The sequence below is a fragment of the Ammospiza nelsoni genome, chromosome 8, assembly GCF_027579445.1.
Source record: "Ammospiza nelsoni isolate bAmmNel1 chromosome 8, bAmmNel1.pri, whole genome shotgun sequence".
Lineage (NCBI taxonomy): Eukaryota > Metazoa > Chordata > Aves > Passeriformes > Passerellidae > Ammospiza > Ammospiza nelsoni.
This window is the reverse complement of record NC_080640.1, coordinates 22495141-22520182: the sequence shown is the minus strand read 5'-3', so window position 1 is coordinate 22520182 and position 25042 is coordinate 22495141. Positions and strand designations below refer to the sequence as shown.

The following is a 25042-nucleotide window of genomic DNA, read 5'->3' as shown; positions in this document are numbered from 1 at the left end:
TTATTTTATTTGTATTTCATATTTATGTATCTGTATTTTGCATTTTTCCCTGTTATATTTTCCGTATGTTCAATCCACAGATAAATGAGTCTACACAGATAAAATTTTATTATATACATTATTATATAGTTATTATATAATTTATATATTCTTATTATAAATGGGCATAATTTAACATGAAGGTTCCAAATGTTTACTTAGAGCTGTTTATCTACTCCCATTATTATCTAAGTCAATGTTTCTGAATGTGTTGCTCAGTAGGGCACTTCAGAATCAAGAACAAGTAGGGTTAATCCTTCTGGTTGCCACAGAAAGAGTGAGATACTGTGGACAGTATTGCTTCCTTGTGCAAAGGTGTCTCAAGTAAATAATAGTGATGCATGAAAAATAGGTACAGCATGCCTGTTCAGAAATTCTAGTGTTTTTAGTTATTGCTAGCTTTTATTAACTCTTAGTTTTGGATAACATGCCCTCTGTTTTTGCAGTTCCATTCTATAAAAGTCCTTTTTCTGAACATTTTCATATCTAAGTGGTGATATTATGTGTCAGGGACAGTGCAGCCTGAAGCCTGAGAAATGTGATAACAAGAGTAGAAAATTCTCAAAAAAATACTAATCAAGAAGAAAGGCAAGGATTCAGTCAGTTAGAATTATTCACTATCCTGTCTTTTCTTTAACCAGTTTTCTGATCAGTGGCAGTGTTATTTTCTCTTTATTCCTCAAAGGCCCAGCAAGGAGTTGGAAAAGAACAATTCTTCCTGACCACTCAGAAAGTGTAAAATGTGTGAGATGCTTTCCCTTTACTATCCATATTCTCATGGGGAAGGTGTGTTATCCTTTTACTTCTTCTCCAAGGAAAAGAGTGTTTCTCACACAAACTAATCTGTTTTCACTATGTTATTTCTTACCTTTATTATCTTTTTTTCCGGAAGTACATTTGGTTTTAGCAAACAGCTTCTATTTCACGTGTCTGACTTCATACTTTCCAGTGTGGGAAACTGAACCCCAAATCCTAGCTAAATTGTGAGATCTGTAGGCATGCTTTCATCCTATTAATTGCACAGGAATTCTGTAAGAAGTATATAATGTGTGCTCTGCTGCCTTTTGCCAGCTCACTTGGAGACAAGTATATAGTTCATTATTCTATCTACTTAGTGATTCAGTGGGTTTTACTGCTTATTTTTGATAGAAAAATTCCATTTTATGATCTCTGTTGATATCTGTGTAATGAAAATTGCTTATATAGTGTACAATGCAAATTTTCATGAACTGCTCCTTTAAGAATCAATCGCTTCCCACAGTAGTGGGGTTTTGTAGTAAAACAAAAGTCAAATAACAGCCATGCATACAGTATTATTTCTGATCTGTGGGTCATTTGAAACATGCATATAGATGTACGTGTAGGAAAAAAGCTACAAAATATATTCAGAATAATTTGCCTAAGTATTTCATTATTGGACAGTAATAATAATAATAATAGTTCTACAGTATTCATCAGTATTAAATTATAATTTTTTAATAGTTTTGAAATATTGAAATAATGCATTTAACCCAACTCATGAGTCTCAGATTAGAAAATGTGGTAACTTTCTAATTCAAGACTGACTGCTGGAGATCTTTACATTCTGCTGGTTTAGCATTATTTCCTATAAGATGACAGTACTGGATATTTTAAGTTTGAAATTTTCTGTTATTTCCTTATTTCAAAGGTAAAAGGCTTAATGTAGTTTAGTTTTCAAAGTGCCATGTACTGGTCATCTACACCCAGTTTGGCTTTGCAGCAAAGGCAATATTTCCCACAAGGCCAGGATTCACAGTGCAGTAGCTCAAACACCATTGCTCAGAGGACAATAACCAGCTCAGAACCTGCTCTGTGTTGTTGATGAGTTGGGAGCAGTGATCTCACCAGGTTTGCTTCAAGAGCTTTACTGTGCTCTGTGGGAAGGCTCTGGGCTTGGTTCATGTTTTAACTCTGGCAGAGGCCATTGTTAAAATGCTCCAGCTAATCATTGCTATGTCTTTGAAGAGACATCTAGTGCCATCAGGTACTTAAATGCCTGATATATTAATATTTATTTTGTCGTTGCATATGCAGTCTCAAGGCAACACCACTTCTGGAAAGCAGAGCATGCCTTTCACTAAGTGAAATGTAACTAAAAAGTGCGGGATTGGAAGCATCTTTTAGGTTATGTAACTGGTTTTTAAAAATGTTATCTTCAGCTATAGAAAAGTTATGTGACATAGGATAGAGGAGCAAATATTTGAGCAGAAGGGCTTATTTCTGGGTCTTGTTGAGATAGTTATTCCATACAATCCTGTACATGCAAGGAAACCAGTTTTCAACACACAGAACCTTCAAAGGTTTGAGCAGTTGTCCTGAGAGCCAAAGCTCCCCCATTGCTGCTTTGGGCACTGAAGCAGTGCAGCAGTGGTGGCAGGCTGGGGTCCCTCCCACACCTGCACTGCACCAGACCCAGGTGCTGCTGGAGACAGGTGATACCACTTAACATTCACTACCCTGGAATCCATTTCCGTGTGCCAGAACTTCAGGTGTTGATTGTTTTCTGTATTACCAAATCCTACATTTTCTTCATATAAACAGAAGTACAGAATGGAAGAAAATCATTAAAACAGTTAAAAATAACTTTTCATTATGTCCCATACTCAAGAATTCTCCCTAAGGGATCCTCACAGTCTTATTTATATAGAAAAGAAACTATTCTAATCTTAATTATGAACACAAGACTATTTTCCATGCAATTCTGTTCAGAGAATTAGTAAACAGCATCTTGTAACTTAAAGTGTCCCAAACTTCTTTAAAGTTTGGACAATAGTTTAAGAATTAATAGATTTTCAAATGCTGAAATGCTGTTATTTATTGTCTGATGTTTATTCTGTCTCAAATACCCTTTTGTTATTGGTTTGAATTACTGATGTTAGCTTAGTCATTCCTCAGGTTTGGATGTATATTATTCCTCCAACTCAATGAGAAAAGCAACTTAAAGTATTTGTTTGAAAGTGAGGTTAAAAACCACATGTGGTGGAAGAGGAGGAGGAGTCTTCTTAAAAGAAATTCATTTAAAAACCCACTAGCAAACACAAAAAAGGCAGATATAACTTGAAAAATGAGAATTTTAGTGTAATTATAAATGAAAGGCAAAGTGCTATTAAAGTTAAAGCAATATTATTAAAAGATGTGCTAATTTTCAGTTAAATTTTCTGTAGAAGACCAATTAGTTTAAAAGACATGACAGCATTAACTGCAAAACATAAGCACTCTGGTAATTATACTTTAAAAATGATTGAACAAATAGGAAAGCATCCTTGAAACATTTGAAAGAGCTGCACTACAATTCTGAAGCAAAGGCTAGGTGGCACTGCTAGCTCAGATATCTGTGTCACAATTTCCTTGCTATTTACCCAGTTTCAGTGTGTATGATGCATTTCTTTTTTTCTGTGTTTAGAATACACCTATTTCATGCTCTCATTCCAGATGCTGATTAAAATGGTATCGCACACATGTCCAGTGTGGGGTTTGGTTAACGACGATAGCAAACAAGTATTTCTTCAGTTTTGATTTTACACTCAACAAAAGGGATTCTTTTCCATCAGTGGAAAGTGCCTTGTTACTTTAAGTACAACAGCACCTTTCCAAAGACATTCTGTAGATCTGTTTCTTATAAGTACTGGCATATTCAGGCCATGTACCCTCCCACAGAGCAAGTAGAAGATCACACTCAAATTAATTTCAGTGTATTATTATTCCAGAGGAAATGGATATCAGCTAGTTCAGCTTTTCAGTGTTCCCCTAGTTCCAAACTTGCAAGATGTAATGAGGAGTCTGATTTTTGTGACAATCAAAAGCATGGGCAGACAGCTTTTTCTTGAGGAGTGCTAAATACTTTAGTACAGAAGGAAGCAACCCTGTTTAGTGAGGGTGAGAAGTTACAGCTTCCTATTCACCCATCTTTTCTTGCTTATGGTTGGACATTTTCTGATCAGATGCAATGCTGCAGCAGTCCTGAAACTTGGAGTATTTTCTCCCAATGATTGCAAAAAAAAAAAAAAAAAAAAAAAAACCAACAAAAAAACCCCAACCAAACAACAACAACAACAAACAAAAAAACAACAACAAAAAAAAACCAAACCCAAGAAATATCTTTTGGCTGCATACATCCATCTGATTGAATGGTGCCATCCACATCAGCCATGGTGTGAAACCCAAATTAAGCTATTGTTCCACAATAAATGCTGCTTCCTTTGCTAATAAGTGTCTTAGCTTTGCCTTAGAGGTATAGCACAGTCGCCAAAGAGGGTGACTCTGATTTCATCTCTGGGACATCAAGAAAGAAGTAATTGCAAAATAAGCAATCATGACTGAATGTCTTCTCTCTCTCACAGTGGCAATTCCTATTAAACATCATGTAATCGCTCCAGATTACATTCCTGCAAGGGGTCACATTGATTTTTCCATAAGTTAAGAGAGGTTTGAGTATTACACTTGAATTGTTACCCAGTGCATCCACATGTGTAAGGGCTGATTTGAGATCAGCTGTTGATTTAGACTGGCTGAATCTTCATGAACTTCTGCCTATGTCAGACTACTCCTTACAATATGCTTTGTAGCTAAGATATGTAGTGCCTTACACAGGTTAACTTAAATAATTGGAGTTGATGAGATGCAAGTATTTGCTTTAGGGCATGTATAACAGTAAGAATATGTTCCTCTCATTTTAATTTAGTCAACAGGTGAATGGCATATATGCCTATGTAAATAAGCAGAGAAGCTTGAAGTTAGGAAACTTCAATGTAAATTGAAAAACATTGCTGCGTAGAACTCATTTTCTTCTGTTTTATGTGTCATCTCCAGCAAACAATGAAACTGAAGTTTCATTATACAAAGAAAGAATATCAAAGCAACATGGATAGGAAGCCAGTTCTGCTTTTTGATCTCAGGATAAAATATTTCAACCTCTACCTCAGTTTACCCATGTATTAAATGCAGCTACATTATATGGCTAGAGCAGTGAATTTCATTGAAAAGTATTATTTTAAAAGTCTTATCTTTAGACAACAAGCACTGTTGGAGAATTCACTATTCATTTTTACTTGGTTGGATTACAGGCATTTGTTATAAGTCCTAAATTCAACAAAATCCAGAAATCTAGTAATGTCAATCCTGTGTACTCTACAGTGAGCTCATTTTTTCCTTTTATGTTCCTTGCACTTTCAAAGCTTCTGAAAACTCAGACATTGGTGACATTATAAGTGACAGTCTTTCCTTTTTTTTTTGTTCAACATTTTTTTTGCCCAGTACAATACATTGCAGATGTTTAACTGAGTATGTCTGAACTATACCAGTATACTTTTAAGTGAACTTGAAAGTCATTCATCTGGATTTAAATTAATATTTTAAATACCCATTGTTTGCCTGACAGACCAGCAATGCTACAGATGCTGGCAAAATGTCAGTGTGGAGTAAATCTTCCCTAATAAACCACACTTACCCTATACCCTAGAGTTTTTTAAAAGGACCACCAGGATCCCAAACTCATCATACATTTATCTGGAATGAACTCAAGATGTTTAATTGATACATGCTTATGTCTGAACACTGTCAAGTCTCGTAATAAGATGTTTAGTACAATACATCGGTTAGACTGCTAGAGTCCAGCCACAGTAATAAGTAATGACATTTGCAGCACAAAGGCAGCTCCCCAACGAATTGGTGACAAGAGTAAAAAGGCAATCTAGCCTGTGTAAGCTTTAAATGTGGTCTGAATTTTACAATTACATGTCCTAAAGTCCATTATTAGACATGAGGGCGATGAGAAGGAAAGCAGTCATTGCATCACTACTAACACCAATTATAGGAAACATAAATCATTCAAATTTTTGTACTTTAATAAAAATCAGCCTGAATTGGTGTTTAAAAGGAAGGATCTAGTATAGGAGCCTAATGGGAAAGAAGAAAATAGAGTAATTGGAGGCTGCTGTCTTTTCACTTTCTATATAAAATTATTTGAAGAGACAGCCAAGAACTTTAAACAGCAGAAACCCGGAAAAGTTGTAATTTGGATGTCTTCAGTTGTGACTTTAATGGTGTTTGCTTAAAGAGCTTTCTTTTATCTCTGCAGACATACTTCAATGACAATATCCTCACACTGATACGGACATTGGTAACAGGAGGAGCCACACCAGAGCTGGAAGCACTGATTGCTGAGGAAAATGCGTTGAGAGGAGGTTACAGCACACCCCAGACACTTGCAAACAGGGACAGGTGTCGAGTTGCTCAGCTGGCTTTGTATGATGGGCCATTTGCAGACCTAGGGGTAAGATCATGAGGGAAATGCAGGACCAAGGCTGGTCTGTGCTCTGTTAGCTTTCTCTCAGACTGAGTGAAAAATCCATCTCAATAAGCATATAATTTCTATTATTGAATTTAATAGAGCTTTTGGATTGTTTAAAAATTTATAGCACAGAGGGTCAGGTTTGCTCTTTACCTTTTTCAGAAGCTGTACGACTGCCCGGGATCCCTGCCTGCGTATTTCATACAGAAAATCCTGTGGCTCTTCCTCAATGTCAGCTAAAGAGATGGATGAGCTGATATGGATGATATAACCATTATAGCAATAATGAATTCTAATTTTATTCAATAGGTATAGATATACCTTTTTTGGGTGCTGATAAGCTTATTCAGTGTTTTCACAGAGCTTCCAGTTCTTGAAATCTGCTTATTAGCTTGAAAACAAAGGTTTGGTTTCTGCTGGTTTTGGATGAACAAAAATTCTTATGAAATCATAATTTTCTGATAATTTGACTGCACTGTTCTAAGGGTGAAGTCAAAAAACAAGCAAAAAAAAAATTTAAAATCCCAAACCAGATAAATAAATGGTCTTTTAAAAATAGTGCATTATATAAAAATAAAATATCTAGAAATGTTTTCTGGACCACATTATGTAATCTTGAGGTAATCCCAAAGCACCCACTCTGCTTTGATGATGATGTAGGATTTGATGTTTCTTAAATTAACCCTGTGTTGACCAGCTCTGTCCAAAAAGAGCAGAATGACCTTCACAGAAATGACAGGGAATCCCAGTTTAGGGATTAGGGCAGGAGTGCACAGATAGAAGCCTACAGCCTTTCAGTTGATGTAGCAGTCTAGTTGCAGCTGAGACTAGCAGCACATCAAAAACTCTTTGGCATGCAGCTTAACACTTCCACAAACGAACTCAGCAACACCAATCTTTTGAATGCTGTTTCACCAGAGCCTCAATTGCACTACATCTGGGAAGGCAGATTGCATTGACACTCATGATTATTTAAGAATCACTATTTTGGATATACAAATGAGCAAATCTAAACTTATTTTTTGCTAATCATACATTTAGTCATAATTTTACAGAAGCAGATAATTTATTATCCTTTTAAACCCATTGAATTCTAATTTCTGTTGTGCTCCTCAATTTTTTTTTGTCTGGATGACAGTATGACTGCTGCCAAGAAAGGGTCAAAGATAGTAACAATGTTAATACCACAGTTAATGTAATTTGTAGAATATGCATTGTCTGGTACAAAAATTTAGATTTCCAGCTTAAAGCAAATCACTCACTCTTTCTAATTTGACATTATTTTATAGACTAAGGCTCTCCAAAATAACAATCATCACTTTTCACTTCACACTTTTCAAATTTACTCATTTGAAATAAAACATTTAGATTTTTCATTTCCTTGGGCTCTCATTTGAGACAAACAACAGACTGTCTATACATCGTCCCTTTTTATAAGTTCATACTGCATGACCTGTTCCCTGACGGAGTAAAGAAAGGAAAAAAATGTGCTTTTCTCTTTTTTTTTTTTAATCTCCTCTCTTTCCTCTAGGACGGAGGTTGTTATGGAGATCTGTTTTGTAAAGCACTGAAAACATACAATATGCTTTGCTTTGGAATTTATCGATTAAGGGATGCACATCTAAGTACTCCCAGCCAATGCACTAAACGGTGAGTCTGGTCTTTTAGAACATCTCTGCTTCACTGCTCTGCAGTCTTCTCAGCAAGGAAAAGCCCAGTGCCTGTAATAAATATAAAAAAGAGCTTGCTCCGTTTTTGTATAACTTTTCCACAATCCTCTTTAAAGATTTCACCATGATTCTATCTGACTTTAAATCATAAGCTGGATATCACAGTGTAAGTTGTCAGCTGATTTTATTCAAAAATTTTTAATTAAATATTCAGAGTGTATCTTTAGCTTGTTTGCTCTATGATGATCCACTGTTTGCCTGCAAGGAAAGGACTTCAGTTCCCTTATATGAATCAACTCTAAGTTGTGGGATAATAATTTAAATTACAGTAGCTAGTCTTTTTTCTGAATGCTCAAATAAGGCTCCTGTGGGCTTCCCATCAGTACCATCTGTGTCTAAGCATAATTTCTTCCAGTAAATGGAAACCCTTCTCTTGGTAGACTACATTTTTACTTCAGTAGCACCAAGCCTGACCTTAGTGCTTTAAATAGAGCAGACACATTTCCATCTTTGCAAACTGAAGGCCGTTTAGCAGCTTGCTTGAAATGTGTCTTAATTAACTGCTTCCTAGAAATACACACACAGACCCATACCAGAAGTATCACAAATCTACCATCTGTTACTGTTTCATGCTCTACAGAAAACATCATTATTGGGTGAACATGGCAATAAACAGCCCTGCAGCCCACCAAAGAGGCTTCTTCTGTAAGAATTTGAATAAATTGGGTAGAAAAATTGAGTTGCAGTTTAGATTTACACTGTAGTTACTATATTTGGGATTATTTGTTGGCGTAATAAGGGACTTCTGTCCCTGAAGCAGCTAAGCAGATTTCTTATGAGCATTGAATTAATTTGAAAAGAAGTCATGAGCTTCACGTTCAATTTTTACTCATTTCTTGCTTGGACAGAAAATGCCGATTGCCTCGCTCAAGTCTGTTTTTCACATGCATGAAAAAATTTAGCAGCTGCTCTTATAAGTCCTTCATACCCTGAAAGGCCATTAGGTGAAGGTGGGGATTCTTAAAATTGAGCAAGTTTTTATTTCAGGCCTGGGATTTATACTAAGCAATAAATTGGATTCTTGGATGTGCAGATTTCTCTTTATAAATGCTCTTTGAGGCCATGAATGTACATGTGGAGTGAATGAACAAAATTAACCTTCCTATAAAGTTATTGATGTATTTTCCTTAACTTGTTTTAACTACAGTCACAATCCAGACCAATAATTATATCCCTTGTTCTGTTTGCTATATTTAAATATTTAATAACTATGTAAATATGTATTTAAATGTGATATGTATTTAAATAAGCTGCATGTGAAATCCTCCTCTCTCTGCCTTTCAGCCATTCTTTTAAATACTGTTTGTGGTGGGTATGGTACTGTTTTTTTGTCAGTATATAAATATATTCACTAGAGTCATTGCATTATGGTGCAGTCAGAAAAGGACCATGATTTGTATGGTGGTTTCTCTGAAAAATCGTTATGTGATTCACTTGAAGAACATAATTCTCAAGCATTTTGTCTGTCTGAAAGAAAACATTAAAAAAGTGACAGCTGACTTAAAAAGGTCCTAAACCATAGCGGGAATTATGTGAGCTAAAACTAGGTACAAATAGAAATGCAAAAATTGGGCTAAGTGTTCCTGAGCTAACAACTCTAGAAGAAATTTTTTAGTATAAATCTAAACCTGTTTTCTTTTACTTTCTTTTTTTCTGTCTTCCATTCCTTCCAGTTATGTTATCACAAACCCACCGTATGAATTCGAGCTTGTGCCGACGGACTTGATCTTCTGTTTGATGCAATTTGACCACAACGCTGGCCAGTCCCGAGCCAGCCTTTCTCATTCCTCCCATTCCTCCTACTCTTCCAGCAAGAAGAGCTCATCAGTTCACTCCATCCCATCGACAGCCAACCGACCGAACCGCACCAAGAGCAGAGATTCCCGGGACAAACAGAAGTATGTGCAGGAGGATAGACTTTGATATGTGTATCTGCTCCCACTGTGTGTGAAACTTGCATTCACCACCCATTCTCCCCGGTTAATGTTTCCAGCAGTAATGTTCCCTGTTTTCCCATGGAGTTCTCCCTTTTTTGTACACATATTTTGCATATGTATGACAGTGTGCATGTGATTGTCATTTTTATTTCACCACCATAAAACCCTTAAGCACAACAGCAACAAAGCAGACGGACCAAAAGTTATTTATGATGCTAGGGGAGAATAAAAAAAGAATTCCAAACCCATAGGCACACTGAAAACATAAATAACTCACTGCAGTTACTCTACATATCCGAAAATAGAGTATATTTAACATGAACACTTGCTCTTGATGTCAGAGTTACACAAAGAAAGTCATTTAGTGCAGAAGTGTTGATGTATGTTGCAGTAGGTTTTTTTAATACTTATATTTACAGAAGCTCATACATTTATTTGAAGCTTATAAAACTCTCCTATTGAAAAAAAAAAAAAAAACAAAACAAAAACCATGCAAAAAAAAAAAAAAAATCCCTGCTGATTTTTCACTCTCAAAGCTTATGTTATATAGGGCTTACACTCCTTGTATAGATTATTGCTAGACATCTGCTTTATACCAAAGCAATATCAGGGACTTTTCTGCTTGTTCAAGAACTTTCTCTAAAATACTAGTCTTTTGGAGATGGTATATTTTCCCTTTAACACTGAAATTGTCAGGGCATGAAGTTTTACAACTCCAATGGTTTAATTTAAGTTTAGAAAGAGTCTAATTGCATATTAAATTATTATTCTGTCTATTTATATTGCCACATGAATAGGTATATTTTCTTTCACTTTTGACATTTGGGATAAAAAGCCATATGTATCATAAATATTGGATGTAAGTCATTAAAAACTGTCTTCTTGGGACTTTTACGTCTTTAAAAGGTGAATTAGTCACCTTATGTACAGAATAAATAATGTTCAGAAAAGAGCAAGCATTTTTCTATGCTTGCATATCAGATCTCAAGGGACTTTGTTCCCTTCCCCAGATGGTAGTTTAACTTTTCCAAGTTAGTGTTCATATAAATCTTCCAACAAGGGTCCTAATACGTGAAGAACCTCCAGAAATCTTGCTGCGTGTTCTACCTGTTTTTCTCAGCAGGTGCATGCCAGTATGCAGGAATACAGGGAAGACAACTGAGTGCCTTTAAGTCTCTCCCATTTGGGGAGGAAAGGTGCTGTGCCCCAGACTGTTAATGAGGAGAACAAGAGGGCTGGGTTGGAAATACTCACAGTGCTGAGGCGTCGTGTTCCGTGCACTTGCCAGAATTCAGTTCTTGCAAATTGTCACCAATGACACATGTAGCCAAAAAAAGTTGTGGCAGGGAGCTAAATAAAGTAGTGGAAAGGAACCTGCCCTAGACAGCCATAGGAATGATAGTTCAGGCTTGCTTTTACTTTTTTTTTCTTGGTTTAAACTTCAGAAGCCAATGTATATTTTGAAATATACCGCTATCTCTAGGTTTATGGAGGGTTTCCGAGGGTAGGGAGGGCAGAAACACATACCCTCTTCCCTGGCTATCCAGCGAGAAAGCATGCAGACAGAAAAACATTTAGATTTGGAATGATTAGCATTGTAACTGCCAACCCAATCAAGGTGCTTTTATGGTTAGTTTTGTCTTCTACCTTCCCCTTCCCCACGCATGATAATTTTGAAGATTTGCTTGCTGTGTGAATTGACAATAAAGCCAAGCACTTTTACTGACAAAACCTGGAACCGTGTAAGTGGGCTACAGAGAATACCACTGTGCAGTGCTGAGCATAATGATTGGAATACAGTCTATATGTGTGAGTGTGCATTCGAACGCAGCTGTAAGTCCAATCAGTGAAATGCATTGCAAATTATGGTTGCTCCCCTACAAATGAGACTATTACAGTTGCTCTTCATCATAAAGAAAAATTCACGTGTTCCTTTTTGCAAAGAAAGTTATGGTGTTTTGCCCTCAGAATATTTATTGCTACAAGGATGTGCCAGTTAAAGTGCTCAACCAGAAATATGACAGTTTAAAAGCATTGTAAAACTTACATAGCTTACTTCTTTTTCTAAAGTGCAACAAGGATGAATAGAATGGGCCAAGGTATGAAAATTAATGGTTCTGCATGACCTAGCAACTGCTGTGGGTTTCCCTCTATAACTTTGTCCTTGTGAAAACTTGTGAAATTAAAAAAAATAGTTACAAACCTTATTCAGTTATTGGTTTGTTTGTTTGGTTGATTGTTTTGTTGGTTTTCTTTTGCCTTTTTTTTCCCACCAAACCAGAAGTAAAACTGGCTGCTGCTGCTGCTGCTGTTTCTCAACCCTGTTTTGTTTTTTTCTCCTCTCATCTGCTTGCCTTTCTAATTGCACGTGTCCTTTTGTAAACACCCAGGTTCCTGCTCAATGAAGATGCCTATCGTGGTGCAGACATTACTTTAATTTCCCATTCCTCATTCCAGTTTCTTTCCTACCTTCCCCTCCCTACTCTCCTACTCCCCATGTATGTACATGAGCATCTTTTTATGTTGGCAGAATTGATTGAAGATAGTTGAGAGCAGTTACACATTTTGGAAGAATGTTAATGGCTTTGACACCAAAATGCTTTTCCATTAATGTTTTATCTCTTTTCCATTTAGCAGAGAAAGAAGGGTGTTAATATGAAGCCACTTGTCACATGCTACATAATGATCTTTATCCAAAAAAATAGTATTTGTATAACAGTGCAGCTCAAATAGAAAACACATAAACAGTGTACATTAGAGAAGTAACTTGACTACTTTGTGAGCAGCAGAAGAGGAGTATCTAATATAAATCTAAATCAAATCTAAATTCTTCAAATTACATTGGAGTCTACTCCACCTCTGTCCTCTATCCTGAAGTTAGAATTCTGAAACTTTTGACTTTTAGTAGTATTGTGTATAATTTCCACTGCTGACTATAGTCAGATTGATCAAATACTTTATTATAGTGATGAAGGTTTTCTGATATGGATATACTAATGGAGGTTGATCATTATAAGTAGAGAAATCAACTTTATTTTGGTGTTTATATTGAAAAGTAAGAGGAAATCTCCTGTTCTAGCCCAAGTCAGAGAACCATAGTAGAATGGTTAGTTTTTGAAAGTGAAGAATTATCACCAATGTCAGGAAGTGACATTTTAGGTTTTTAAATGAAGGTCCTGCCATTTCTATCAGTCTCAGCATGGTTTCAGCATTGGAAACCAAATTCTAGCGTTGACACAAAACCATGTCTAGCAAACCTGCAGGATCTTGGCATGGGTTCCTGTTGACCTGAACAGAGAGAGTCAGGCATTTTCCAGTGAAATTCCCATTGTCAAAACTAAGAATTTTGGTAGTTTAAAAAATAAAAAATCAAGAACGAGTCCAGAACATTATCTTTGTCACAAAACTTTAGTTGCCCTGGAGGAAAGTAAAGTTCTTCATAGAAAAAATAGTTTATTCTCTCTTTCCCTGCAAATTTCTTACTGCCTGCTACATGTAAAATATTAATCTGCTAAACAAAGAATTTCTGAGTAGGTGGGTGGAGAAACTTTCAATAATTTTCTTTCTCATGCAGGAACAAATTACATGGAAGAATTTTCAGCTTAGTTATAAACAAAATGGTTACATGCAGGGAGGAGACACACAAACACATACATGTAAACTAATTTGAAACTGCAAGTGTCACTGAAGACAAAAAATGCATGTTTTAAACAGTTGAACGGTAACCTGGGATTATGGTGAGAATACAAATATAGTAAAACCTTTGTGTTGTGTTTGGGTAGTATTTTCTTTGCCTCTGCTTAGAAGAGAGGGTGTTTCACAGTGACATTAGCTCTAAGTTGCTACTCAGTCCAAAATTAATGATAGAAATTTTAAAGCACCAATACAATGAATCTCTTGGAGAGAATTGCTGCAATCCTATACAAGTTGAAGAAAACTGTATTTTGATCTTTTTACTTTGGTTATTTATATCCTTTTTTTTAATGCTGAGGGGAAGAGTGTTCCACAAAAACATTAATTTTTATTTATTTGTAATGTGAGCATTTAGCCTTTTGAACCCTCATGGATGCACTGATGCTGATAGGCCATTACAAACATAGATGTCTGAGAGGAGAGTAAGTGTTTTCTGCCATCTGATACATTCAGTTACTGAGCTGTTCCAATTTCTCTCAGGTGATGCTGTCAAAAAGAAGCCTGTCAAATAGCGTAGGAAGATCAGGGACATTTTAGCAGCTCTTAAAAAAATAAGGTACAAAACTATGCCTGTTGTCACTATAATGTAGAAACATTTCTGGTAAGGATCAATATGCATATTACAAAAGGGAGAGAAACAGACTCAATGTGACAGAGAGCTTAAAAATACTTGGTGAATATAGCAATATATAAAGACTTTAAAAAGGAGCTGATGTAAAGGAAAAAGTAAATATTAAAGATAAAAATCTGTATTTAGACTCTGGAACACATACCAAAATCAGGCTTTAAGCTTAGCATAAAAGACTGAAAAGTGTGTAGGGGCTTCAAGAAGAACATTTAATGACTGGGAGCAGAATATCATAGTGTCCAAGAGTAAAGATCAGGGGTGTTAAGCTCACATTTCAAAGTTAAGTAGAGAGGCCAATGAATTTGCACAGGAGATTCATCATTATGTGGTCAAAGATAATTATGACAGCAGAGAGGAACAGGAAAGGTATAAAGCTGGATTTAAGCATTTCATGCTGGAAATGATAATGCTTGGGTCAGGGTTTCAGCACTGGCAAAAAGAAATCTAAACAGCAAAAGACATTATAATCTACTAGCTTCTGCATTTATTATTAATGTTCTGTATGTATTACTTGCCAGGTAAAGGCAAAAAGAGACTGGGTGGTGTCTTTTTAAAGAACAGTTCCCTATATAGGAGTTCTATTTTAAATTTAACACATAAATAAATAGCTTATTTGGATAATTTTAGGGAAAGCAGGGCATTTTGAAGTGCTTTACACTGGCTGCTGAGAAACACAACACAGTTCTGATTCCTAGCACTCACACAAGCCTCCCCTTACTTGCTACAACAATGAATTAACTTGCACCAAGTTCTGTTTTTAAGGAAAGTTTTTGCACCATGTGTTAAAAAAAACAAGGTAGCAATGAAAGTTCACGGTGCTTAACTTGCCTCAAAATCATTTTAAACACAAACCATTAGAAAACTGTTAGTTTGAAATTGTTTATGTGATCTCACAAGGCTTTTAAAACATGATAACCATCACACTTTACACCTCTCTGAAAGGTTAGTTTAATCGTAGATCACATAAAATTGGTTTCCACAAATGCATAATGGTTCATGTGTCACACTTGAACAAAATGGTTTTTTAAATGGAGCTGAAATTATTTTGATGTGTACACATTCCCAGACTTCTTTTTCCTACAACCTTTCTTAAACCGGCCCCCATCAGGAATCATTCCCTTAAAGTCTCATTAATAATTCAGATGTTCTGATTACTTTAAAAGATCTATGGAATTGAGGCTTTTTTTTTTTTAACTGCTTGACAAAAAGATAAATGAATGTAGAAAGAAACGGTAGGAGTCTGGCAAGCTGTAGATCATCTCTGAACAGATTGTAACTTTATCATTCTGTCAGGAAGAATAATTTAAAGCACTTAATCAGTTAGCTTCAGTGTGCAGGATGTAACATTATGAATTCCTATCGTCCAATCTGTTCAAATCAAAGGGAACTTAATTATAATAGGTGAGAGAGAGGGAGATGGGAGATTGAACAGCGTACAGACTCAGGCACCTTTAAGGGGGCAGGGCATTATTTAGTCTGGTCACAAATTAGTAGGATATTTTTAAACACAAGTGAAAAGCATTTTAGAAAATTACGAGAAAAACAATACAGTAGTTCCATTTCCCTTCAGTAATAAGCCATTAATAAGTAATATAATTCCTGAGTTTGATTTAATTTTTTAAAAATGTGTAAAAATAGGTTTTAATGTGGAATGGGGATTTGGTTTGTAAATTCTAAAAATCTATATAAAGTGGAAGTGGTTTAATTTGTTATTCATGAAAGTAACTGAAAAGTCCAGTTATTCTGGAGATTAAGCTACTTCTTGAGAGACTTGAAACTTCAAAGGTCTTTGTTTATTTTTGTGCAGTTATGTCCAGGTATTTTTCCACTGTTTTTCTCCGCCTTTCAATTTATTTCCTCTCCTTTACCTCCTGAGCTTTTGTGCTCAGTCCTTGGGTTTCTAAGGTGAATTTTGCTTGCTAATTTTAAATAATTTATTTATTAAAAAATGAGCATTCTTTCCACTCCTGTTCTGATTCCAGACACTGCAGCATTTCAGTGGTTAGAAAAGTAGCAGTTTCTATTATGTAAGTGAGGCACTAAAGCTTCTGCAGCATTTTGGACTCCCCATTGGAGTGAGAAGTAGCGCATACATGTAAGAGTAGCAGCTCTGGTACAACACACTTTGAACCTCCCATGTAATAATGAAATGCCCAGAACCATAAGTGTCCACTGCTCTGCCCACCCACCTCTGGAACCTGGGGAAGGAGGACAAGAATGGAGACAGAACTCTGTTCACAAATGCTTGTCAGGGCACAAGTGCACCTAATGGCCATCAGCTGCTCTCTAGATCAGGAGTTCCCAAGTCTTGGAATAAAGTTTTCTTGTAAGGTTACATACCTGTCATTGAGAAATTACAGCAGAAAACGCTCTCTAAAGGGTTTAAGAATTATTTTGTTTTCTTTTGCGAATTTTAAGAAGCTTTTGTCCATAGCTGCAATGGAGCAGTGCAACAGAGGGGTTACAGTGCTGAACAGCTGGGAAAGGGCTGCAGTGCTGCAGCCTCTCAGCATCCTCCCACATTGCTCCCAGCCCACCTTAAAGCTGCACCATAAAAATTCCTCCTGTGTTCATGCTCAAGGCATTGCTCAAGGACAGAAAAGAAAGAGCTTCCTCTCTAATTTTCCTTTAAGTCCTCACTTCCTTTGCCTTGCAGTCACCTATCCGGGCTGATCCATTCAGGATTAGCTGGAGTCCCTGCCACCGTCACCTGCAGTGTCTGCTGTGTTCCCCAGCCCATTTTAAACTCCAGAGTTCAGCAGAGCCCCAGCACCTGTGTTTCAGAGTAGGGATTTAATGCCTGTCTGGCAGCAGGAATACAACTCCTATTTATTCTAGCACCAACTGCAGAAAGTTCTTTAGTTCTTTATGTTCTCCTGCATGAATTTCTGGGTCAGCTGTAGCCACCACCCCAAGGCTGGAATGGTTCAGAGAAGTCTCTGACTCTTTAGGTGCTCCTCTGTGCATAGACTCACATGCTCTTTTCTGTATTACCCTTATCCCAGCTGCTCTCCTTGGCTTCTTAGTTTAGACTTTGATTTGTATCTTTTTTTTTTTTTTTTCAATAAATGAATCACCTGAGCATGGGCACAAGAAAAGAGCTCTCTTACATCCAACAAGCAAACTAGCATATTGGCAGTTTTCTTTAGCTTCTATTATCAAATCTGCAAGGGTCATCCTCCTTTCATGACTGTATTTTCAGAGGTATTAATCTAATGCACTGTACTGCTAGTAATTGGTCAAAATCACCTTCTATTGATCTCTGTTTTCTATAAACTTTACTGACTGCTCCCTTTTTCTTTTTTTTTTTTTTAATGTTTCTGTGGATGTGTGCTTCACTAATTAACACTTTCATTTTCCCCTCCTTATTCTGTCTCTACCCCTTTTTGCTCCTTAGCAGAAAAGAAATGGTTTACAGATGAGCCGGATAATGCCTATCCCAGAAACATTCAAATCAAGCCCATGAGCACTCACATGGCCAATCAGATCAATCAATACAAATCGACAAGCAGCTTGATACCACCAATACGAGAAGTTGAAGATGAATGTTGACTCCTTCGAAGCCAGAACTATTTTTATAAAGCCTGACAAACTTCATGAATGGTGATGTGACATTTATTCCTCTTACTTGCTGAACCACTGATGGAGAAGTTAAGAAGGGCACGCTTAATGGGAAAATAAAGTAGACAGATCTTTGTTTGTCTGCCTTTAATATTGCTTCCACGTATTTTGGAAACTATTTCATTTATAAATGAACATAATCAAAACTAGTTCATGTATAGCCTCTAGCATTTTAAATTATTTTTATTTATTAGAAAAAAATATATTTTTCTTTTTTTTTTTCATTGTTAAGTATTTTCCCTTTAAAAAATGGCATATGTGGCCAGACTCCTAAGAATTAAAAAAAACCCAACAAACCCTCAGTCTTTGGCTTAAAGGAGAATGATGGTCACAGTTATTAGGATATGTAATTAAGGGAGACAAATGATATATTTACAAAAAAGAAAAAAGGTCCAACTTGTATTTTAGTAAATCAAAAAAAAAAACCCAAGAAAAAAACCCTACACTTCACCAAAATGTTTCTTTATCAGAAGATGTGTATTTTGTTCAGCATTGACACCAGCTCTTAATAAATTGAACTTATTTATTTTCAGAGTTGAAAGTCATATTTTTGTACATGTAACATTCTTGAGAAATATTCTTTGTTTTATGAACATAAGCAGATCCCCTTGGCTGTGTGGAGGTGCAGTGGCCCCTGGCCGTGCCCTGCCCCTCTGACGGTGGCACCACGGGAGCACGGTGGGACACAGGCACAGGGAATGTCACCCCCAGCCAGGGCCAGGGGCTTGCAGGGCACTTGCTAGGAATGGCAAACCTGGCAATTGCACTTCACTTCCCAGCAGCCATCAGCAGTGGCTAATTTCAGGAAGGCAAGCTTGGCAATTCTTCTTTTGCCATTACTACAGTGATTTAATCCAGAGCGCATAAAATAGTGCATGGAAGCATCAGTTATAAACCATCTAATCTACCACATTTTGTTACTTCCTTACTTCAGAAGTGCTGATGGCCTTTCATTGGTCTGAGATGGAACAAATTCTTCCTGATATGTACAGAGATTTAGCTCCAGAGCCTTGCACTTTAGCAAAAGCTCATACCCTGGTAAAGGGCACACTGAATCTCCTTTTGGTCAATTCAGTCTGGGATAAAAACTGGTTTAGCTCCAGCTCTACAATCTCACAACATGCTGTCCTCAGTTAATTCCTACAATAAGCAACATCTTATTTTAGCAGTAGTTTTTCTTAGGTTTTTTCCTCCTTTTATTTATTTTTACTTTGCTGGGACACCACACACAAAAGTACAGTAAAAACCAAATAAAAATAATAAAAGTGATGAATGTATTTATTATGATAACATGCAAAAGGCCTTTGATGGGTGCCTTTTGTGTCAGCAGTTTCACAAAGTTGCCAACAAGCTTTATAGCCATCAGACAAAAATGTGATCTTTCATATCTGTGCTGCAGTATCCACCCACCCAAACATTTATGTTCTAAATGATTTAGTTACTCTCTCTATCTCAAATAAGCAACATCTGACACAATTGTGTGGAAACAAAAAAAAAAAAAAAAAAAAAAAGGAAAGGCTGTGATAGTAGGGAAACAAAAACCAAAACCACAAAACCAGAGTCATCAGGAAAAGCAGATTTTCATCGTGCAAGTTAACTTTAGGCTTTGTAATTTTGCAGAATTGTTAAACACCACAATTAAACATACCGTGGTATTTTTATCATTAGAGAAATATCAGTGAATCAAACAAATACAAAGCAAATGATGAATTTATTGTGAAAACAATGATGTCCACTATGTAATCCAACATTAAGCCAAACTATCTCAGCTTTAATGTTTGTCCACTGGCTGCAGTACAAGTATAACCATACTAACACCTAATAGGCTTTATTCTGGAGTGACTTCTTGGACTGTGACTATTTTGTTGTTACATTTTGTAGAATAGCTATTTAAAGACAATAATGAGAATTGTTAATACAGTATCTGTAAAATTGGATTGTTTAAAATATTTTACTCTCCTACAGAGTAACAAAACAATACAAGCAGTTTTTCATTATTACTTAGATGCATGTTTAATGCATTTCACAGTCCCCAAAAGAGAAGATAATTCCAGTGAGTTCTTCCAACATATGCTGCTTCAGCTAGTGACACGTTATAATTTACATCCAGTCTCTGCATTGGGTCATGTTAAGCCTTTTCTTTGAAGTCAGTGCTCCTTTTTCATTTATGAACTGCATTCATATTACAACCAGAATGAAAAAAGCTGGTCTTGAGTACAGGAGAATTGTAGAAATTTGTGTTCAACCTCACCAAATACATATGAATTTTGTTTTTCCTGAGAAGGCTGGTGTTTACTCTAGGGGCATAGAACATTATGTCTTATACCTTATCATATACAGTGCCACTTCTGAGTGTCCTTCCTTCAGAAGTGAACATTCACTGGGTAAAACATACTAATGAGTCAAATACAGCACCCCTACATTGCTGAGGTTTGTGTGTGCCTGTCCAATTTAACAGTCACACCCCGAAATGCCATGCTATTGTTTGTAAATAAAGGACAAGACTGAACACATTCATGGGCTTTTCTAGCACAGAGAGCTCCATATGCAATGGTTGATTAAACAACACCCACAGAGAGCAAACAAGACAGAGAGAAGCAGGTGGAGTTATGGGTCTACATTTCCCATTTACAGAAAGGCTAGAATCAGTGATATTTTCTTACTCCTATTTTTGATAATCAGAGATGCAGGACGGATGTCTGGAAATTAGATGGAGCAACAGATAGAAAAGGAGTTGGAATCTTTGATATTCAGCCATTAACAACTATAATAAGGCCAGCACCAATAAATGGATATTTGAAGTTATATCAAAGCTGGGAAAAATGCTGGGAAAGGGACAGCTGACAGACCACATGATGACTGATACAGAAATAAGTTCTTGGTCTTTATCAATAACTTTTTCCCCTGTCTCAGAAGGCAAAGATTTAAAAAAAAAAAAAAAAAAGAGGGTTGGAGGATTAGAATTTCCAGGTTTTTTGTGGGTTTTTTTTTGTTTGTTTGTTTGTTTTCTGGGACTGTTTGTTTTTTTTTTTTTCATTAATTGCATGCACTACTGACACAGGCTATAGAATGTTTTTGGTAACTCATGTGTTGGATAAATAGTGTGTCTGTGTGTGTGTGTGTTTGCATATATGCATGTCCACACATGCACACACACATATCTATCTATGAGGGCACACACATGCACACAGATATGTATGTGGGTACAGACACACACACATGTACAGGTGTGTGCAGGGATTTGACAGAGTCATCACAAGAGGGTGTCATCATTTTTATTTTCCATGAGCTGGCGTGAAGAAAGGCACAGAAAAGAAGAAAATATGACTTGCAGGGTGGCATATAGAAGAATTTTTTCCTGCTATTGCCACCTGGTTTGACCAGAAGCCAGCCATCCTGGTTAGTTTTATTATGAGACATGCATGGAGATTATGCTGCAGAGGATAAACTCTCACTGCTGCAGCTGGGCTGTGCTCCTGGCCCTCCTCACACCCTGCAGTCCTCTGCTCCCACACTGCCAGAAAGTGTGCTGGCTCTCTGTTTCATGCCTATTGGTTTAATTTGGCCCCTGAAGCCCCTGAGCACCCAGAGGAAAGGATAAAACTGTCCTCTGATAGATTTGGTGGCAAGTGCCAAGCACAGCAAAAGCTGAGGTATAAAGTAAAGAAGATATTCATAGTCTAAATGCAAATTTTAACACCTTGATGTGATTGTGTAGTTCCTTCTAAAATAATAAGTATATGATGTATTTGTTAATAGGGAAAAACAAGATAAAAACATTTCCTTGTACATTTTAAAAGCATTCTAAAACTGTCACTGACATTTTAACACCTTGTCTTTCAAATCAGCATCAATGCCCAACAGTAGGGAATACATGGGACAGAAAGCACAAACCCTTTGATCTGGGCCAGGCATGGTCAATGAAAAGAACTAAATGGCCTCAGCCAAAGGCAGGACAGGACAAATGTAGTTTGCAAGGCAAGGCACAGGAGACACTGAAAAAACATTTAGACTTTTATTATACATTACTGGGTGGTGGTGGATGAGGTTGGCTGGTTTTGGTCTGCAAAGGAAGATTTTGCATTTCTTGAATTCTTCATGTAGTAGAAGGAGAAGAAGAAAGTAAAATAGTGTGTCTCATTCAGGTTTTGCTGGGGCTGTGTGTGTCTAAACCACAGCTAACAACTACTGCAATAATTGGTTGCATAAACTGGTGAATAAACATTTATGACAAAAAAAGAGCAATAATTTACAAATGGTCAATGATTTGTGTTTTCACTGCTTGGCCACTCACTGGTCAATCCATAAAATTGTTAACAACTGCTCTGGACTAGCTGACTCACATGGGCACAAACTGAAACATAGAGCAGGTGCTTAAATGGTTTTAAGAAGTGAATTGCTAAGGGCTCCTGGATCCCAATGTATTTGAAATGAACACATATTGAGGTCAATGTGCGTGTGTGTGTGTGTGTGTGTGCGTCTTGTTTTTACAGCTGTTATCATTGTGAATTTCCTCAGCACCAAAAGAAGTGTGTGTCTCACCTTTCATTTCTAGTTTTGAATGTGATTAAACAAAACAACCAAGAGTGTGAAAGGTGATGAACGGGACAAAGTGAAAACACAAATCTGTTCCCAGTGTTGCAGTGGATTAGCCTGGGAATATCTGTCAAAGTCAATGGCAAGTGCATTAAAAAATTCAGAGGAAAGGAGAACTCTTTATAAGCCTTCTGTTTTTTTCCTTTCTGTGGCATCTGAACCACCAAAATCCCCAACATGCAAACAAGCACCTTTTTAATTTTAATTTTTTTTTTTTTAATTCTAAAGATTCTTGAATAATCACAGGCTTAAAGTAAATATTTTTAAAGTCATTATATATGCACACCAGGTCTCCTAATATTCCATTCATAGTATTTTCATGCTGAGCAATAGCAGTGGGTGTGGGTTCCAGCCCCATCTGAAGTAAGGAAAGGAATGTAGTGGCTCTTGTGCTGCAGTCACTGCCCAGGATGGTGTGTGGGCCTTTAGTGTGGGTAAGTCAGTGCCAGCTTTTATCAGAGCTGTATTTCTGTCAGTGATGCACCTATTCTGCACAGGTCCTCTCTGCTCCAGAGCGTGCAGCCACGCTGAGGCTGGGCAGCTCTGAGCAGCATTCTGTAACCCAGGTGAATTCCACTGGAGCCAGCAGTGAGCACTGCTGCTCTGAGCTACCTGCTCGGCACAGTGGTGTGGTGCTGGTGGCTGCCAAAAGGAGAAGGGGCAGGGAAAATGAAGAAAATATAAAATATAAGGTATTTCTTTTCTTACTTTGGTTCTAATTTAGAGCAATATCTAACTTAGGAAGCTAAACAGTAATGCTGCATCTAATTAGAACCTTTATGATGTTGAGACAAGGTTTCTAACTGCTTCAGTCAATGCATTTTAGAGGACATCTCTATAAAGTAAAAAAAGCAAACAACCCAGAGCACAGCATATAGGCAGTTGAATAAATGTAATAAAACCCATAGATTTTTCAGAACAAAAAATTGTGGCATATGAGCATTTTGTTGACTGGATGATAACTAGTAGGAACCAAATAAGAATGTCAGCAGAAGTTATGTCAAGCAGTTAAAAAATTTCTGCTTCTGCCATGGTCCCATAGCTTGGGACACACATGCTTAGCCAATGCAAATACTCTAACCTCTGGTAAGAAAAAAAGAAAAAAAAAAAGAAAAAAATAGGAAAAAATATATTACTTTAACTTTCTCATTTCTGTAGAGTTCAAAACTGATGAAACCACTTTCTTCCTTTAGAAAAAACACACACATGCAAATACATAAATACAATATCTTCTGATTGTTTCACATGTCTACATTAGTTATATTTTGGAAGTGGAGATGGTGAAGGGTACACTGAGAACCAGCTAGCATCTTAAAAGTTCATCAAGAAAAAGGAGTATGACTTCATCACTTTACTTTTACCATCATGGGTTGGTGAGAGAGAACAAATGCTGGTGCTCAGAAATGATCTACCTGACTTTGTCATATGTAATATCCAGTGAAAAATATATCGTCCTGTAAAAAGGGTTTGTACATAACTTGTACATGGTTTCATTTTGTATTTTTCTCAGATTAAAATTTATGTATTTGTGTTCTAAAAGAAGGAGATATTGCTGTGGTTTTTTTTTTTCTCTTCTAGAAAAGTTTGCAACTTGTATCACCAAGTCATGAAACAAATGCTGTTAATACGTTGACTGAGGTCTAACCCCACAGACTTTCTCTCTTGCTTACACTCCAGAATCACACTCCTGGCTAACAGTAATTAATATCAGCTGCAATGGAGGATGCTGTGGGCGCTATAAATGAGTAATTCTGCACAACAAATGGCATACTAATACCAGCTAATACAACAAATGGCACACAAATACAGAAATACAGAGAAAGTTGGTATAATTTAACTACTTTTCATGGTTGAGCAGACCATTTCATATCACCTTTAGCTCTGATAGATCAAGTTAAGATGGATTGCTAATTTTGCTACACAGCACAAGATTTTCTACTTTCTCATGATGATTACATTTAAAAATTATCTGCAAGTTTTGGACTATGTTTCCATTGCAGGGAATTAGGTATCATCCTACATGCAACTGTATGGTTTTAGGCTTAAGAAAAAACAATCTCCTTTTGGAATCTGTAAGATTGTGTGCATGTGGCTGGCATTCTGCTAAAAAAATAACCTTGTCATTAAGGCTGACATCATTAATCTCCCAAAAAAGTGCCCCCCCCCCCCAAAAAAAAAACAAACAAAAACCAACAATCTAAAACAAAGGGAAAAAAACACACAAAAAAAAATTAGTCTCTTTTCAGTCCTCCCTTACTTACCACAAGTCTGCCCTTTGCCACCTGATGCCTCTAGGGAAAAAATTCTATTTTAAAAAAGACTGTAAATTTTCTCTTACTTCAAAGACAGAAGACATTCAGACCTATTTCTAAGTAAGGGCACTCAAAGACCCTGAGCTTGATTTCTGGCTGTATGTACTAGACTGACCTCTCCAAAAAGCACTCCCCTTCCCCCATGCTCCAGCTCTTAAAACACAGATTTATTAATA

At 36.7% G+C, this 25042-nt stretch overlaps 1 protein-coding gene across 10 annotated transcripts in view; it reads left to right on the top strand.

Moving 5' to 3' along the window:
- Nucleotides 1-24096, top strand: part of KCNMA1 (potassium calcium-activated channel subfamily M alpha 1) — a 413353-nt gene extending 389257 nt beyond the window's left edge. For 3 of the 10 annotated variants that reach the window (XM_059477353.1, XM_059477351.1, XM_059477350.1), the window contains 5 exons: nt 6137-6331; nt 7881-7999; nt 9753-9977; nt 12087-12115; nt 17735-24096. In XM_059477353.1, coding sequence (XP_059333336.1) covers nt 6137-6331; nt 7881-7999; nt 9753-9977; nt 12087-12115; nt 17735-17889 — 723 coding nt within the window. In that variant the 3' untranslated portion in view covers nt 17890-24096. Of the gene's footprint in view, nt 1-6136; nt 6332-7880; nt 8000-9752; nt 12224-17734 lie in introns of those variants that run through there. The other 7 variants (XM_059477354.1, XM_059477352.1, XM_059477360.1 and 4 more) reach the window with 4 other exon arrangements.
- The last annotated feature ends 946 nt before the right edge of the window (nt 24097-25042 follow it).